The sequence below is a fragment of the Plectropomus leopardus genome, chromosome 12 (genome assembly GCF_026936395.1).
Source record: "Plectropomus leopardus strain MGB_pleo_1.0 chromosome 12, ASM2693639v1, whole genome shotgun sequence".
NCBI lineage: Eukaryota > Metazoa > Chordata > Actinopteri > Perciformes > Serranidae > Plectropomus > Plectropomus leopardus.
The window spans coordinates 22,459,832-22,478,682 of NC_142187.1; the positions used below are offsets into that span (position 1 = coordinate 22,459,832).

An 18,851-nucleotide genomic window follows, 5' to 3' on the forward strand; every position below is an offset into this window, starting at 1 on the left:
GTGGGAGAGACTGGGGGGATGACACGGAGCAAAGGGCCGCAGTTCAGAATCAAACCTGAGCCACTGCAAAGGCCTCAGCCTATATGGCAGTGATACTCAACTTATGGCCCGCAGGCCAAATTTGGCCACTGATAGGGTGCCGGGTGGCCCCCCCAACCCTTTTCTAGTCCATTATGAAAATAAAGTGATTCCCAATGGGAATTGTTTGTTACTTTTAGTGTATATATAGTGTGCCACTGTGCAAAAAGAGGCTTGTTTATCCAAAAAAAGCACCAGTGAAGGTTCCCCCGCAACCCCCAACAGAGGTCCTAGCTAAGCCCCTAATGTCCTAAAATCCTAGAGATGTCAAAAATCCTGTAAACGTCCTGAAATCCTAAAAATGTCCCTGAAATCCTAGAAACGCCCTAAAGTCTGATAAATGTCCTAAAATGTATGGGACTGCTGCAACTGGCCGCTGGCCTCCTGTTATTTTGCAAAAGTGGCCCCCAGGCAAAGCAGGCTGAGCGTCCCTGCTCCGTGGGGTGCAGACTCTACCAGGTGAGCTGGATTTCACCTGGTAGAGTTTCACTTTTTAAAGCTTTCAACAAATAGTTTGTTGATCACAGTCATGATTTGTTGTTGTCAGATGCACCACAATCTCTCTCTGTGTTCCTCCCTGCTGATTACCATATTCTCAGAGACTCAGACGCTTGTCTCACATTTTTTTCTTTTGTTTACTTGTCATTAGACATTTCTAAGAAAACTATCACTAACCACAGACGGCTGAACAGTCATCACCAAAGCTGTAAGCAGTTGAGCCTTCAGCCTGGAGCTTTTTTCTCTTTATGGCATGCTGCCCTGAGGATATTTGAGAGCAGGGATAGGCAAGCGAGTGCCAGAGAGTGCCGAGAAAAGGCTGGTTTTTTATTTCAGCTGAACACTGCAGCAGCTGAAGATGATCTGCTCGGGGAAATCAGCTGTCATTTCCCGTAGATGAGGTAGAAATTTGCAAACTCTTTGCATTGATGTTTTTGTGTTTGTGGAGCGGCCACAAGGTGACACTGCAGCACGCAGTTCAGGCAGTATAAGGCTCAAAAAATCAGCTCCTACAGTCGATCCCATCCTGTAATAAGTAACAATTTCTCATTGAATATTTACATTAATGCAATAAGAGATGAATGATTTCTGAGGGGTGCTGTTTTTGATCTCTTTTTACGGAAATTGCTAGATTTCAGCAGGAAGTTTTTTAATGCAGTTAAGGTTGCTTCTAAATGAGGCAAAGGTACCTCGAGTGGATCTGATGGACTTCCAAATGAGGGGTAAAACTGGACCAGACTGACTCCAGACAATCTGCTTTGATCTCCCAATCTCCCCTGTGATATCCAGCGCTGGGAAAGCCTCCTCTACACCTTGTAGCCCTAAAGCAGAAGAGGCAGGAGGGCTTCACTATCCTCCACACACCCCCTCCTCTCCTCACTGCCCATCTCTTTCTTTCCACACACACATTCACCATCCACACCCACACTGGACTCTCTTTTGAAAGTCTGGGGCTTGATTTAAAATTCCTCTTCAGAGCGTGTCATGCATTTTATATGCATGGCGAGTGGGAGAGAGAGGAGGGATTGCGTGGGGCGCCAGCCCAAATGAACTTCCCTACACTGTTGGTCTCCTCAGGGATATATCTACACACACACACACACACACACACACACACACTACTAACACTTTCTTTCACTCGCCTCATTTTCTCGCACCCACTCAACTCTTTCAACATTAGTTTTACTGCATCATGCTTTTCACAAATTCCACCGAGCAGCAAGCAGTGCCGTAGCCTTTGAAGACAAGTGTGATCAGAACAGAGGCAGGGGGTGTATAAAAAAAAAAAACCTGGCCGCAGGGCATTTTGGGTTTTTGCAGTCGTGTTTAGCAGCGCATGGAGCAGAAGAGGGAGGCTGACAAGTGCAGTGTTTGGGGACAGCTTTGATGTCTGATGGGGTGCGGCTGCTGCGCCTGCACAGTCCTTCACAAGGAGACTGTCACGTTGACACAGCCGAGCTTACAGTTCACAGCTGCGGATAGATAACAGATAATCAAAAGAGCACTGTTGATACAGTGCTCTCCATCTCTTATTCTCTTTCTGTCTTGCTGACACGCTCAGAGACGAAGTGGAGAATCGATAAAGAAGCAGACGCAACATGAACCTGGACTGCAGCTGCTTGAGAAATCTGGTTTATTAGGAACAATATGATCCCGCTAGCTTATCGTGGATATAGCAGTAAACAACAGAAACACAATTCACTTTTCTTTTTTTTTATAAGTGCTACAGGTTTGTGATTATAGACGTAAAACAGTACAGCAACCATGGCGCCTACATTCATATATGCACAGAGAATATAAAAATTACAGTATATTGCTGTTGAACTGTTCCTACTCCTGCTCATAAATCACCTGCTCTCTTACACACACACATCACTGGGAATATCACACACTGTGAGCTGCTGTAATGAGAAATGGGGTGGTTCATAGTGACGACTGAGACAAGGTTTAAGTCTGGCAGGTCAACATTTTACAGAGAAGCACTGAGTTATCATCGGAGCACAAAGCTGACAAAAGTTAAGCTGATATAGTACAGTAACACGAGACAAACCCTCCACAGAGAGATCATAAAACCTCACTGAATAAACTCAGTGAGGTGAAGCGACGTGTTCACCTCAAAAGGACAATCCACACCTAAATCAATATACATATTATTCTGCTTACCTGTAGCACTTTTTATCAGTCTAGATAGTCTTTGTGTGAGATGCCAGTTGTTGGAGATATTGGTGTTCGAGATGTCTGCCATCTTTCATATAAAATGTAACTGCTTGGCACTCAAGGAGGGAATTCAAAATAGAAAGAGTAATAATTGATCTTGTTTATAGTTGGCGGCGTTATATCAACAGTTTTACAGAGGTCTCTTATAATGGTGGTGTATGAAGAAAATATATTTGGGGCTTCCGGGGATTTTGTTTTTTTGGAGCACCATGAGTGGCCACTGGGAAAAATTGGAAGCAAGGCTGAGCAGCTTTCCTGGGGGCATGTTGCATGCTTCCTCCTGAGCCGTGTTAAGGTTGGGTAACATGTTCTCACCCCAAGTCGTCTTACATTACAGCTTTGTCAGTGGACTTCCGTGTCTAAATGTTACATTTTAGGTATCCTTCTGCACCTGCTCTTTACGTTCTGGGATGCTGCTACTGTGATGGCAACAAATGCACATCTGGGTATGATGCAAACACCAGACTCCGGCATCAAAGTCTGAGTTTGTTCGACCCTTCCACCTCCCCTCCCGTCCGCCTCTCCGCCCTATAGGTGCCCTCATGCTCCTCATATTCCAATGATACTGACTGCTTTGCAACCTGATGCCCTCCTGCTGCATTTAATGCACACACAACCGGTTCCGTCTGGCTGTATTTTCAAGTGGCGCCACCCATGTGCGTATCAAGCGGACGCGCCAGGTGTTGTCCGGCTGTCCGCCAGCATAAAATAACAACGCTACCAGATTTTTCTAGCTGTGTTCTGACTGGCTGTGTCGTCATCAAATACCATCCGGCTGTATTCATTTGCACGCAAAAGGTGCCTCTTCACGTCCTATTCTTACGCCAAAAGCACTGACAAAGTGGCTCTACTTTACGAGTTTGGAATGAGAACCAGCTGGGTTGGGGTGTGTTGAAGGAAAATAGTTCCTGCATGAAACTGCTCACAACAAGGTCTGTGAATTTCTTTAAAAACTGGTTTATGATTTCTGGATGTTGCTGATGAGCGTCTCTTTTTTTTTTTTTTTTTTTTTTTTTAGCTTTTAGGACCGCAAGCCAAATGCCAACTGGTTCCATTATATTGGAGAGAAGGCAGATATTTCTACGGCTGATATATCCAACACTTGGCAGCTCACACAAAAACAATCTAGACTGATAAACAGCACCGCAGGTAAGAGAAAATATATATATTTTTTTTGTTTTGGGGTGAAATGTCCCTTTAAGCTACTTTATGTTTTTATGGATTTTTTTTAAATTAAAGATTAATACAAGTTAACTTTGGTTTCCAGCTCTCTAGAACTATACTGTAAATCTGTGGCAGTTTAAGCTGTATAAGTAAAAGTTAAATCAACAGTATAGCAGCCATAAGCCAATATTAATACAACACAGAAATTCACTTTAAAAAAAAAAAAAAAAAAAACCATCTTTCTTGTTATAATAGCAGCCAGGGAAAATGTAGTTACAGTGTGATTCCATAGAATAGAAAAAAGTGAAAACAATTTTCATCAAAGTACTGTTAAAAAATCTGTGATCTGGTACCTCTCAATAAATAGAAAAATGCAACTCATTTGCTCTTATTTATCATCTCCTACACTACTCTGTTATAAATATGGTTACACATATTTATCATGTGAAGATTTTTTATCCATGCAACAAAGAAGATTTTCAATGACAGAGGAAAGAAAGAAAATCACTTATGTTCTATAACCAACTTGATAAGTACAACAAAATATTTTGGAGCGTTTGTGAGCAAATTTTTCTATCAGACTGTAACACAAGACAAACATCAATAAAACAAATCAATGACTGAATGCATTTGCAGACCCGGAGAAAAGGAACAGCTCAGGTTCCAGCAGACGGGACGTGTTGGCTGCTGCCGCGGTATTCCACTCAGTCATCTGTGGCCAAGCGAGGCTTTCTCAGTCAACAAGCGTCTTTGTCAGAGTGGATTGTAGCACTACAAGCTCGCTGTGGGGCCTCAGCAGCTGGAGGACACATATTGACAGGGTCAGCTCTCAGACCTTGGTGAGCCCAAACAATCTGACCACAGATGGAGAAAGAAAGCTGGTAGAAAATAGTTTTTGGAGTTGCTTGGTGTGAACATGGTGCTTTTAAAGGAGAGTAATTTCAGCAGAGGAACGTTCGAAACGCTTTGCTCGAGAAATGCACTCTTAAAATCTTTGTCACAGGGGCCTACTCCCTTCTTAAGATGCAAAATGCAATGTTTTTTTCACTTCTACCTCGCTCTTTTGTGCTGTGCTCAACAATTTTCTCAGTATGTTCATCAACGTGATTTTTATGCAACGTCAGGCATCTTCATTTTTCACTGCTTGAAAAATTCTCTATTTCCGCAGTACAAACCACACAATTTGGGGTTTTGCATGCTGCAAAAAAATTAAATCCAGCATAAAAATCAAGACACACTGCAAAAGCAGGATCAGCAGAGTTTTCCACCGGCCCCTCCTCTAAATATTGAAGGCCAGGGAGCGTATAATGGTGTGTTCAGAGTTCAGTGTCTGAGGAGTGAAAGCAGTAGAGACCCGCATTGGTTGTAGCAAGCTGTTTCCATTATACATTCTGAGCAGCTGTTCTGTGGAGGAAGTCCTTTGAAGGACGGCTGCAGGGTGGGGGGGTAACCGGAGTCCATAGTTCAAACGGGGTTCTTCACCCTAACAAGCAGGGGCGGAGCTGCAGCCATTTCCTCTCCGGCGTGGGGCATCATTGTCCCTGCACCCCCATCATCAAGGCCTCCAAATAGAGGTCCCGCATGAGCTCTGACACATGCAACGTCTACACTAACACTCAACATTCATGCTATAACTAGTATAGAAGCAGGCAGAACAAAAAAAAAAAGAAAAAAAGATGCATGCCGCTGATGCCACCTCCTTCCTCCTCAGTTCAGCTTAGCGCGATTACATCTAAGCTGCCTCTTTTCAAGACGTCCTTTGCTCTGTATGTGCATCTGGTTGCTTCAGTTGTTTTGATTTGTGTCTGTTTTGACATGGAAGGGCGAAGGAGAGGGAGCTTTCTGGGAGAGGGCTTTGAAGAGAGCCAGATTCGGAAGAGTCTGAAGGTTGTCTCTGAGGGGTCAGGGGCGTCTATGAAAAGGAAAAAGAAGAAGAGGCACGAGGAGCAGGATGAGGAATAAAGTCAAGCTGGTAGTAAGAGGGCTGGTTCACTTCTGTGTAAGGTACGCTCCGATGGTGAGGCTGGCAGCTCCGAGTGCAGCCAGGCCGAAGACCGTCTTGATGGAGGGCCAGGAGCAACTGAAGAGGGAGTCCCTCTGTCTGTCATACAGCTCCACAAAGGCATCCTGGAGGAGAGACAGGAGGAGAAAGACAGACACTTAATTGAGCTGTCAAAGAACTTGTGTTTATCTTTGTGTGCGGTCTTGCATCAGCTGGTTCTTTCATGGGTGGAGTCTTCTAGAAAACACGATAAAGGCTCAGGCTGCTATTCCATTTGTTCCAACTGAAAACCTAAATATTGTGGCATTTAAAACAACAAAAAAAAATACATTTGACAAACTCAATAGCGATGTTTCTTCCCAGAAATCATGACCCAGTTACTCAAGATAATCAACAGGTTCATGTATAAACTATTCTCTTTCTACTTCTATTTTCTTTTCTTACCTGAATCAATGCGCAGAAGGAAGTGTGCATCTACTCTTGGAGCAGAGGCTCATGGTAAGCTCAGTGGCGCTGTGGTGAGCTAGCAGTAGATGCACGCTTCCTTCTGCACAGTAATACAGTTGGTTGGTGTTGTTTGGTAGAGAGTAAGTAGTTTCCACATAAAACTGCTCACAACAAAGTTTGCAGATTATCTCGAGTCATGGTTTCTGGAAAGAGACATTGCTGAAGATGAATTCAGAATAGTGCGGCCTCATCATTTTAAGGATTGGTTCACCAAACAACATAACTGGTTTTGTTCTCTTTTTGCTGGTGGAGGGCAATTTTGGTTGTACTTTGATTTCATCCGGTTTTGAGATATCCGTCTCTGAGATTTGACGCCGGGGGAGAGAAATAATGTTGAAATAATACCCAAACAATATGTCAGCAACATTACGCAAGTTACTCTAACATAATCCACAGAATACACAGGACTACTTTTGTGGTAAACGCTGCTTCTTAATTTATTTTATTTTAATCTAAATGTTATTTTGCCAGAGATTAAAACTCTACTTTTCAACAGCAACCTGGCTTTAAAAGGGGCATAAACATAGAGTCAACAATAAACACAAACCCAACAGTCACACATCACAAATGATTAAGCTAACATCCAATTATAACGTGATACAACCCCCCTAAAACAACCCAAAAAAACCCCAAAAAGAAATAAACAAAAAGCATTTATAATACATAAACATACTGTGATCACCTGGTAGTAGATATCTCAAAATCTGAGCAAAAAAAACTATCTGCATGGCTGGATCTACCTAGTTGAAAGTAATTTGGGTGAACTGACCCTTTAACATGCAAATCCCTTGGCCGCCACCAAATATGGGTGGAAATAGAGTGTTATTACACCCATGCTTCAAGCAGATCCATTAATGTTCATCAGCTTACACACACACACTCCTACGCAGACAACCTCAGACGCCCTTCATGCACAGAGACAAAACACACCCAGAAACACACACTAAACAAACATGGGAATCACCAAAAAGAGCCCAACTGCACGTAGACACTTTTTTTAAGCATGTGGACAAGCGCTTGCAGCACTCAGGCATAAATATATTAATGTGATTCAGAGAGTGCACTGCTTTCTGCTGCTAACAGGAGTTTTGCTACAAATTTAGAGTGTGTGAGCCTGTTAGGGTCCGTGGAGCGAATACCATGGCTGTGTGTCTCTGACAAGGAAATACAGACATCTGCTCATAGGCAGTGACAGCAGGAACAGCTGGACAGGAAGTCATGGTGCTAAGCTCCTTGCTCTCACACACACACACACACACACACACACACACACACAAGTAGATTATCTTGAATGAGACGAGAATAGAGTGTGTTTTAAAGGGGTTTAAGAGAGGATATATCAACAGTTTCCTATTGAATATCAACTCTTTTGTGTTGTGGCTAACCAAATTAGTAGCAGTGTTTTAAAACTGTATTTGATGCCTCTGTTTTTAGCTTGACCTATCTGTGAACAATGGTGAATTGTTAAGTTTAATTCACTGCTACATTACTGTGTCAGTTCCCACGGGAATATATTATCATTCTATTTTAATCTGTCTTGATTTAACTCAATTTACGTGCAGTAATTATGTTTTGTGTAATTCTAACTGGAATACACGCGCTTTATTCGACCTTGATATAGCAGAAGCAAAACTGGGTCGTTATGTTGTTTTTCACAATTGTCAAATTTGAACATACAGTTTCCTTTTTATATATAAAAAAGGCCCACACAGGACTATAAAAAGGAGACATCCATTCTGAAGTGCTGTGGGAAGACAAAAGTATTTCCTGTTTCCTTCTCCTCCCTTCCCGTCCTGTCGCATTCCTGAGGCTGGGGGCCAGTCGGTGCCACAGAGGAGGAAGGATCAGCAGTTTCTTCCCACTTAAAGCCCTCTGGTGTCAAACACACTGCACTCCTAAATCAGTCTGCAATATCTTTAACCACGTGGCATTTCCTTTGTTGCAGCTTAGCGTTTTTAATTATTATCCAGGGCTGAAAACAAGAGTCCACAGACATGCCAGCAGCTCTGTGAGACTGAACTCTCCTGTGCTTTTAGGTAAATGCTAATCTCAGCATGCTAATATTCAAATTCTAGGCAGGTATAATGTTTCACCGTGCTAACATATTGTAATTAGCACTAAACACAAAGCTGAGGCCTAGTCCACACACACTGTTAAAAAAATCTCCATCCAAATTAAAACATATGAAAACAACTGAAGTGCTGTCAAGAGTATGCCAATTCAACAGGCAGTGATGTAACCATAAAGCTACACAAAGAAGAAGATAATGTTGGCCACTGAGAAGCCTGGAAAAAAAAAGAAAATTACCAGTAGGCTACTTGGAGCGGTGACATCTGTAGGGCATTCTGATGCCAATTTTCGTAGTGGTGAAACAGTGTAATTACACAGTCAAGTGATGCCCTGCAGGCTTAGAATACTTTTTTCCATTGTATTAGGCATTAACATTCTCAAAGAGCTGCATGATTTAATCATTTTATCATTTTATTCCAATTCAAGTTAGCAGAGTGCTAAACCTGAAGCAGAAGGCCTAAGTCATAGGAATGACCAAGCGAAAAAAAAGTTTTCCATTGCAGTGTTGTGAAATATGGCTTTTTCGAATCATGCAAGTGTAAAATTTTTTTTTGTGATAAATGGGAGTTTTTTTTAAAAAATGGATGTGTTTCCATTAGCTGTATTTTATATTCCCAATTTCAATTTGCGCAATTTGAGGGTTAAGAGGAACTACCTTATCCACTGATCTCCAGATGTCCATTTCACAATAAAAGTCTAGGGGAAAAGTCTTTTGTGGCCCAATGGTGTCACACAGTGAACCCAGAAGTTGTAATTCCATGTTTTGGCCACTATGTCAGATTGACTTCATAGCATGTTGCTGTTTGTGGGGGCATGGCAAACAAACATTGCCATTGCTAAGCCATGCTGTTTGCATGGCTAAAAATGGAAAGCAAAGTGTCAGATGGCTTTATTTTATAGAGAACTGTGAACAGGCCCTGTCTTTCAGTGATGACATCCTTCCTCTCTCCCCCTCCTCTGCAGGATTCAGGTATTAATTAGAGAACAAGCTCTTCAGTCAGACCTCCAGCTGAGGGGAATGTGTTAGCTGGCAAAAACACAGCCACTGCCTTTTTTTCTCTCTTTCCACCTACTGCAGGAAAATAACAGTTTGCTGAGGTAACAACACGAACCAGCCAACAGCTCCAGCAGCAAGTGTGTGTGTGTGACTGACCGCCAGCGAGGCCCGACAAAATGGCAAACTCATGATGCGTGTCCTCAATATGTCCCAGACGGTCAGCATAGATTATCTCCTATTTAAGTCTGAAACAAAAGCGGGCCAATTACGGTAAGAGGTTCATAAGAGCGATGATGGATGTTTAAAAGAATCCCACAAGGACGCGGATGGTAATAACTCCAGACTGACCCAGGGGAGAGACAGAGGAGGGAGGGGGGGTGTCAGGTGGATATCATGAGACTGAGGCATGCTCCTGGAACTTTTTCACCCACATGTTAGCAAGCAGTGCTGCCTCAACCATGTGAGCTGTGTGGAAAAACAAACTTTGGTACTTTATTTCCTCTCCCTCTTTCTGTATTGACTGTCATTATGAAGCCTTTGAATAAAATGATAATAAGCAGCTGGCAAAGGAGGGCACAGAAAGTTTGCAGGGACAGGAAAGGACAAAACATCTGCATTCATCAGATCAACAAAAGACTCTATAATCCTCAAAAAAACTCATCTGACTGCCCCGCAGCAAACCATCTGCCAGCGACAGCAGGTGTGCATCTGGGACATAAAGTCCAGGCTGCAGTCCTCCACAGTATTCATTTTTTGGATCAATGGCTTTATAAAGGTCACAGCCGCCCTACAGAAGCCAAGAATCCAATGGGAAAATGCCTGGCCAGGTTTACACACTCCCTTTCCTTAGTTTTTACTGCACACAATGAATCCCTCGGAGAGACGCACACAGAGCAAAGGAGTCAGACTTGAGAGGATCCCAAACTCAGCCATCGGGTGGCAACTCGCTGCCCGAGTGTCATGGTTACCCCGGCTGGAAGCTTCACACATGATTTGCTTTTCTCACCAGCGGGAGAGCGCCTGTCCTCGACCTCTGATTTGTTTTTCACATGATTTAGACCTCTGAGTTTTTCTCATGAACACAAAGGGATTTTATTTTGCACTGTTGTTTCTTCTGCTAATTTAACCCCGTGAAACCTAAGAAATTGGTTTGATTTCATTCAAAAAGACACGAGTAGAATGCAACTAGCAACTTTACAACTCATGACCCAAATATTGGCAGAAAAATTGTAAAACAGTCACAAGGAAATGACCTGAAAACAAGCCAAGCCAAATAACAAGGGAAAAAAATAAAAATATATACATATGTATTTTATTATATTTTTAGTAACATAATTTTCAATATATTTTTCTGGACAAGTTTTCCCAATTTTCTGGATAATTTTCTAGGAATCCTCCCCTCTTTTAAAAATATAATTTTCCTGTCACCTTTTAATAATTTCTTGCAATTTGTGGGAAATTTCTTATCAAATTGGTCATTGCCTTCTTCTCCTTGTTTTAGAAAGAAATCAAACCAATGAGCTCAGGTCCAACAGCTTGTGAAAGGAGTCTGAATGCAGCACAAGAAAACCAGGTTTTAAGGGGTTAAAGGGTAACAGGAAATGCCAAACATTTGCCAGTTCCTCTGGGTATCCCCCTGCTTTTGGGGATGATTGCTTGACTTGTGTGGAAGATAATGAGTCATCTTGTGTGCTCGGCCAGCCCTGTTTAAAAAAAAAAACCCAAGCAACGCTTTGCCAAAACAGAAAAATGATTAGGCAGTCATCTCTGTTTTGGGACGTTTCTGGGTAATTGTGGGCAGACTGAGACTAAGAGAAAGGGAAGTGGGTTAAAGTTCAACTTGTAATTAAAGTGCCTGTTGTGGCTTTGCTGCTATATTCACCTCTGAACCGAGCTTTTCCCCACGCTCTGTTTATTTCCTAAGCATCCACATAGTAACGTACTTATAATATTGCATACGCTGCTGCTGCCCCTCTTTGATTTTCTAATGAGCTTCTTGCAGACATCTCTGCAGCTAATTAAAGTCAAACAAAACTCCCATTTCAGGAGCCGAGGGAGAGTAATGGGAGATAAAAAAAAAAAATGCAAGGAAGGCATTAATGTCCTTTGTAATTGATCTGTTTTGATCCAAATATACACTAATATCTCTCTCTTTTATGTTTGTATGTAATTATTTCATGTACATACATGCTTGCAATGCATACAGAAAAAACCTTCTCCAGACACAATGGGTGACAGGACAGCAAGCCTCTCGTCTGGCAGCAAGGTCAGGTTCGATCAAGTCTCTGGAGTGTCATCCATCGACCGGGCTGGCAAAAATGAGATGACGGAGGAGTTTGTTGCGATACTCATTACCCAGTAAATCCCCCTGTGTCAGCAGCACCAAACAGCTTGGAGCTGAGGACGCTGAGCCCTTCACCGCACTGTGACAATACTGCAATACTTGGAAACAACAAGCTCGCAGCCAAGTGATGATGACAAACTGGGTGGAAAGCTGTACAAATCTGGAAAATACGCCCAATAATTGCACAAACTTTTAGTGGATCTGTCTACAGCAAAACAAGGATGCTTCTTGAAGCCCAAACCCCTAAGCACCCTTCACCCCTACCACTAGCCCTTACCCCTCTGTTTTTAACGTCAAAGGGCAGAGTGTCCCGATTCTTGTTGCGATGGAGGGGTAGGTCGACGTGTTAGGGCTATGGCTTTTCAAACAGAAGTTTGATGAGAAATCATCTGCGAGATGTCTGTACGAGCAACAAAAGAAACCTACAAATGCATTTTCTTCATTAACCCTGAAAACCTGCATCGACATCAAGTTTCTTTGAACATCAACTTCAAATTTTATTGTTTATCTAATGCATGTCTGTCTGTTCTGGAAGAGGGATCCCTTTTCAGACGCTATTCTTTAAGTTTCCACCATTTTTATTTCTATTTTTAACGTTACAGGGTTTTTTGGGGGAGTTTTTCTTAGTCAATGTCAGAGTCTAAGGACAGAGGGATGTTGTATGCTGTAAAGCTCTCTCAGGCAAATTGTGATTTGTGATAATGGGTTTTATAATTAAAATGGAATCGAATTATTACAATTATATATTTTATAATATTTTACAAAATTGTTATTGTTATTATTATTAAAGTGCTTTTTTTTCAGGTCATTGCCTAATTCTAAAAAATATACTTTTCTAATATCTAAGTAATTTTCTTGTACTTTTTACAATTTCTGTTTTCTTCTAAAAATAAAAAATAATAAATAATGAAATGGATAACATAAGATATTTATTGTCATTGTTTAAGGAACAAAAGTCAGTTTGGTGACTCATCAGCACATGAACAAACAATGGAAATAAATAATGACTACAAACACCATTTTTGGGTCATTTGTTGGGGGGCCAGGAGGGCAATTTCAGTTCTGTCTGATAATTTGTGCTTTCTTTTGTGTCTGACTATTGAATCCATATGTAGGCTTACCATTTCTACACATAATGTTTACGGGAATGTTTTGATGTTGTAGGATCAGGTATTTACACTAGTTGGCGCTGTTCAGGAAGCTGGTCGTTTTGTGGTTGAGAGAGAAGAAGAAGAGTCCAGCTCGCGAGGTTCGGACGGTTTGGACTTCGCTAAAGTCCGGAGGGAAACTGTTACTCTTTCTCACACAAACGTCGCTTATATCAGCGTCGCTGTATATCGGCTCGGCATAAAATGTTGAATCTACCTTAATGACGCAGTTAATGTTGCACGTGCCCAGCAGGCTAATTACCTCAATGAAACACCTGAGTTGTCGCGTGAGGCAGGTGCGGTCTGTGTTAGCCTGACTGCGGCTAATAAGCTAAAGTGCTAACGTGGATTTGCAAGCGGACTTTTTAATGTTTTTGATAACAAACCTTGATGTGACTGAGTTTAGCTCAACGTGTTGGACAGCTTTGAGGAACGAAGTGGAGCAGAGACGCCTGTGGACTGGTTTTACTGGGACAGAGTGGCTAAAGGACTGGTTATGCTTTGGACATGGACATGGACATGGAGCAGATTAAAATGAGGACTTCGCGGTGCACCAGCTCACACAGTGACATGCAGACAGGTGAGTACAAATCCCCAGATGATACTTTTTCAGCAGCCATTATGATACGGTGTGGTCTCTCCTCTGCTGTAGTGCATTGATACTCAATTTACGGCCCGCGGGCCAAATCCGGTTCCCCAACCACTTTGTAATTAGCAATAAAAATAAAGTGGTTCAATAATTTATGTACACTTAACTTGGTGCCAGAGTGCAAAGACGGGATCAAAATAGAGCTTGTTTATTAAAACAGTGCCAGTGGAGGACCCCCACACACACACACACACACACACACAAACACACACACACACAAACACAACCAGACAAAGGTCCTTGCCAAGCCCCTAATGTCCTAAAATCCTCTAAAAGTCCTAAAAACTGAGAAATGTCCTGAAATCCTAGAAAAGTCCTAAAATTCATAAAATCTGAGAAATTGACTAAAACCCTAGAAATGTTCCAACATCCAAGAAATGTCCTAAATCCCAGAAAATTCTAAAATTTAAGAAATGTCCTGAAATACTAGAAATGTCCTTAATCTTAGAAACATCCTTAAATCATAGAAATTTACTAAAACCCTAGAAATGTGACAAAATCCTAGGTGTACTAAAAAAAAAAAAAAAAAAAAAAATCCTAGGTGTACTAAAATCCTAGAAATGTCCTTAAGTCCTAGAAACGTCCTGAAATCCTAAAAACATCCTAAATTTGAGAAATGTCCTAAAATCCTAGAAACATGTATGGGGCTGCTGCGACTGGCCCCTGACCTCCTGTCATTTAGGAAAAGTGGCCCCCAAGCGAAGTTGAATATCTCTGCTGTAGTGTTTGTGGCTGCTGCTGCTGTGCAGTTGATATTGTTTCAGCAGCTCCATGTTGTTTGCCTTGGTGATGATTTATTTCACGGTTGGTTCAATAAGAAGTGTCAGGTTAAATAATTTAAGCTTAATATTGCTTTTTTCACCTGCTGCGGGTGTTCATAGCGTTTGTATTTGTTGGATGCTGAACTGATTGACTGGTTGTATCCACAGGCTGCAAAGTTTAATTTACTTTTGGTTTGGACGTAAGAGATCCTGTTGCGTTTATTGTACGTTGACATTTGAACGTTGCCAAGAACCCCCGTACATTTTAACTGACCTACTTTCTACTTTTGCAAAATTTTTACACAAGTTGATGTATGATGTTGGATTTTTTGCTGATATTCGATATGCCAATATGTAACAACTCATTTGGCTGATAACCAGTACCATTATATCAACTTTTTCACCCACTTAATTTAAGTCATCATTAAGTCTCTTCTGTAGAGGTTTTAACATCATATTATGCATACTCTTATTGTGACGGCCCACCAGCAGATGGACACAAAAGATACAATGCTTTTCAATAAATGTAAATACTGCGCAAATAAGAGAAAAAATTAAACTTTGGTTTGATGTTTTGTAGGTGTTCACTTTGTCAACTTAAAAAAAATCTGTTTCCGATATTTCATTTTAAAGCCAGTATTGGCCAGTACATACATACATAACATGACGATATTATCATGCATCCCTATATATTTGGGCTGTCACGGTACCAAAAATCCATTAGTCTGTACCAATATCATCAATTTACACAATCTTCGATACCAAATTCAATACCACAGTGTTAAAAAAAAAAAAAGAAAGTGAAAAGTAAAGTTTGGGCTTGAGCTGGTGTGTGTTTAAGCAGCATTTGTGCTGAAATTAAAAATTGTCAGCACATTCAAAACCATCCTGTCCAGCTTCTGATTCTATCCAGTTAGGCTAATGGTTTTCCACTGCTCTTCAGCAGTAATACACCGACAGCCCCTTTCTTTCTGTGTCTGTAAAGCAACGCTGCTCGCACTTTTCTAACACAACACGCACAGAAGTAGGACAGCTAAAAGAAGGTGCACGCCTGAAGCACCGGGGCGCTGTGCCAAAATCAACAATAGCTGCGTGCCGGCCTTGTCTTGAGCAGTGACACTGTTGTCAGAAGAAAAGTCTGACATGATGGTGGTAGAAGTAAGTCTAATCCAAACGCTAGTCTAGATAGTCCACGGTGATTTGTGTCACGCAAATGCACGCTGCCCATTTCTCCCTCTCTCCCATCACGCTCCCCCTCAATCTCTCCAAACGTTGGATGCTTGTTGTAGCGACAGAGAACTTTAAACTTGGCATCTACGCTTTTGCAGAAAAACAAGTACCGTCACATTTGCAAAATGTTGGTACCGGCTTGGTACAGAAGTATTGGTTCTGTTGACATCACTACTATCTAGTGTCGTCTATTGGCTGTAAGTGTGAGGGCAGTGACGTTTACAACATTTGAAACTAAGATTTTCATATGTAAAAGGGGTATACATGAGCTCTTTAAAGGGATATTACTCAAATATGACGTGGTGAGAGAATTAAGCACCACCAGTATCTTTAGAAAACTTGACATTGACACATCCTTTAAAAATGTCAGGCCTTTTAAACAGTCCTATAAATCCACCCATAGAGTTAAGAGCCATTTAAATGTGCAGACAGCATGATAACTGCAGAGTAATACCAGTCTGTCTGATAAAACAAAGCAGAGGGTAAATCCTGTCTTGAAACAAAAGAAACCTTTTTAATTAGCTTTCGCGTTGCGTGTCACCTGAAGACTCAGGTTTCATACTCGGCGATGTACTTTGATCGGACTGAACTGTAAAGGGGAGAAACAGTCTTGGCGTTGGATGCTACCCTAAAGGCTCATAAATATTCAAATGTACGTCAGCAGCAGCATTTGTGTTTACAAAACAGTACGCTCTCCCGTGGGAGTGAGCCTGCTCTACTGGAACATGAAATGTGATCGCCAGTAAATCACCCACACTCCTCATGACACTCTGTGTTTTTTATTGTCTCCATTATTCATTGTCTAAACCAGCCAGATAAATGAGGACTGTAACTTTACACATGAGACTTTGGTTTCTTTGGAGATGAATAACGCTTCGGTAAACCTGGTTTTTATCTCATCAAGGAGGCAGGAGAGGAACCACTGGAGTTAAACCATCCAATTTGTGCAGCAGCGTCGAGGTTTTTTTTTTCTTTTTTTGGGAGTGCAGACAGATTTTGAATGAACAAACATTTCTGATCTATTCACTTTACCTCCACTGAGCAGTTATAGGATCCTTGCAGGCTCTTTATTCTTGTTGAGGCCATTGATTTTTATTGAACTGCTTTGATCCAACATGAAATGAAGGACTGAGTGACCTTGCAGGCTCAGAGAGGTGAGGGTGTGTGGATGGATGCTGAGAGAGTTTTTGCTCTCCTGTCACTCCTGCACTTCTGAGAATTAATACGAATACATACGAATTAATTTTGTTAAATTTATATGGCCGTGTGTACGCCTGCTTCTGTTTTATAAATCTCGATCTGTGTAGCACTGGGCGCACAGGCCTCATTTCCATAGCCACAGTTCACCATAAATGGATGTAGAAATGCCCTCAAACATCCGTTTGCATATTGCGTGCCCCTCGAACGTTCATTACATCTGTTTTTGAGAAATACAGTAAAGCAAGTGCAATTTCACCGACTGCTCTGCATAGGTGAGGTTCTCTAACGGTGTTAGAGCAGCCGTCATTTTTCAGTGCAGCTCAGTTCCATTCACTTCAATTTCACTATTTGTCTCAGAGGGAAATTTGTGTTGCAGCAAGTGGAAATACATAGTAAAAACACATAAAAGCACAAAAATATGAGAGAAACACACAATATTTGACATGAATCTGTACACAGGATGACTTGCACCTATGCACATTCACGCTCCACAGGACTGATAAGTGTCTGCCATAACTCCATTGGGCCAATAATAATTCAGTGAGTGTCTAATATGACAAACACCTCTTAATAACTTAACCATTTCCATTGTAATATACATTACACTATCAACAGGTCATGGCTGTGATGTATACTGCATTGGAAATGGTTATTTTTATTATAAGGTGTTTGTCATATTCAATACTCACTCGCTAAGTTATTACAGGCCCTATGGAGTTACGCACAGCTGTGAATATTTGTAGCATCTTTACCACTAATTCATTAGTGCAAATCATTTTTGCTGCGATATCTTGATCATCAGTATTATTAAATGTCAGAAGGACAATCAATTTATAGCAGCCATGTGGAAACTAACTTTACAAAATGCTCCACATGATAAAATGAAATGATCCCTAACAGGGAAATGAATGTTAATAAAAAATAATGCTAAATTATATCACTCAACTAATTTAAAATTAAATCTATAATAATATAATAAAAATAATAACACAATCAGTGAAAGTGGAAAACATCCTAAAGACAATGTTTTTTCTCTCAACTTTTATTTAATCTCCATCAAATCATATTAGCTCCAGCCAAAACTCTTTGTACGTCTGCGCTGAAGAATGCTTGAAGTACGCACATTTTCACTGCACACTCCTCATTTATTAATACCAGTTTATGTGCAGGAAAAGGCATATGCATGTTTTTTGCGCGTGCACATCATTTATGCATCTGGCCCTTGGTTTATCTGCCCTAAAGCTCTGAGTGTATCATTTGCAATCAGTCACTTCAGCATGCCGAACAAAGAGACATCAAAGCAAAGAGAGACGATCCTTTTCTCTCACAATAAATCAGACAACTGCTGCTGCTCGGTCAATACATCTCTTTCATTCTGTGACTTTGACCTTGAAACCTTTTTCAAAATGAACAATCGATCCTAAATCCTTCACAGTTGCCAAAACTTGGCACAATGGCTTCCTCAAATAGATACAATGAAGCTGAAAGGGGATGTCTGCCTCGTCTGAGGATGTCTGCGCTGAGCCCATCCGGCCCCTGAGCGGAGGAGGAAGTGACAATAGTTGAAGCCGCAAGACTTCAGTGCTGCTATAAATATCAGGCTTCAAATGAGCTCCTGGTTCAGGGCTGCCCGCTCTAATAAAACGACTCACATGTCCACTGCTCAGCCCGTTTAAAAGGCCACCGATGACGCGTGAGAGCAGAGGAGAGCGTGGAAAAGAGCCCGCTGAGTCATCATCCACGCTTGTGGAGGCTGGTGTGTTTGGAGTGCATTAAACCTGGCTTGAGTGGCTTTCCAGTAAAGACAGGATGTCTGCCACTTGGATGTCTAATAGCTTTCTGTTTTCTCCAAGGAAGCCTTGCTCAGTACATCGGCTGTTCCAGTGACGTGTCTGTGGCTTCAGAAATCCATGTAAGCGTGTGAAAGCCAAAAACCTGTGGTGGTTTTTTTCTGAGATAATTGTGTGAGCTCTCCCTCTCCATGGG

The 18,851-nt window shown here is 41.5% G+C and overlaps 1 protein-coding gene across 1 annotated transcript in view; it reads right to left on the minus strand.

Annotated features, from left to right (window-relative positions):
• Positions 1-2,186: 2,186 nt before the first annotated feature.
• The window catches only part of bcl2b (BCL2 apoptosis regulator b), a 37,800-nt gene continuing 21,135 nt past the window's right edge, over positions 2,187-18,851 (minus strand). Inside the window, exon 2 of the mRNA XM_042497777.2 lies at positions 2,187-6,084. Coding sequence (XP_042353711.1) covers positions 5,947-6,084 — 138 coding nt within the window. The 3' untranslated portion in view covers positions 2,187-5,946. The remainder of the gene's footprint in view (positions 6,085-18,851) is intronic.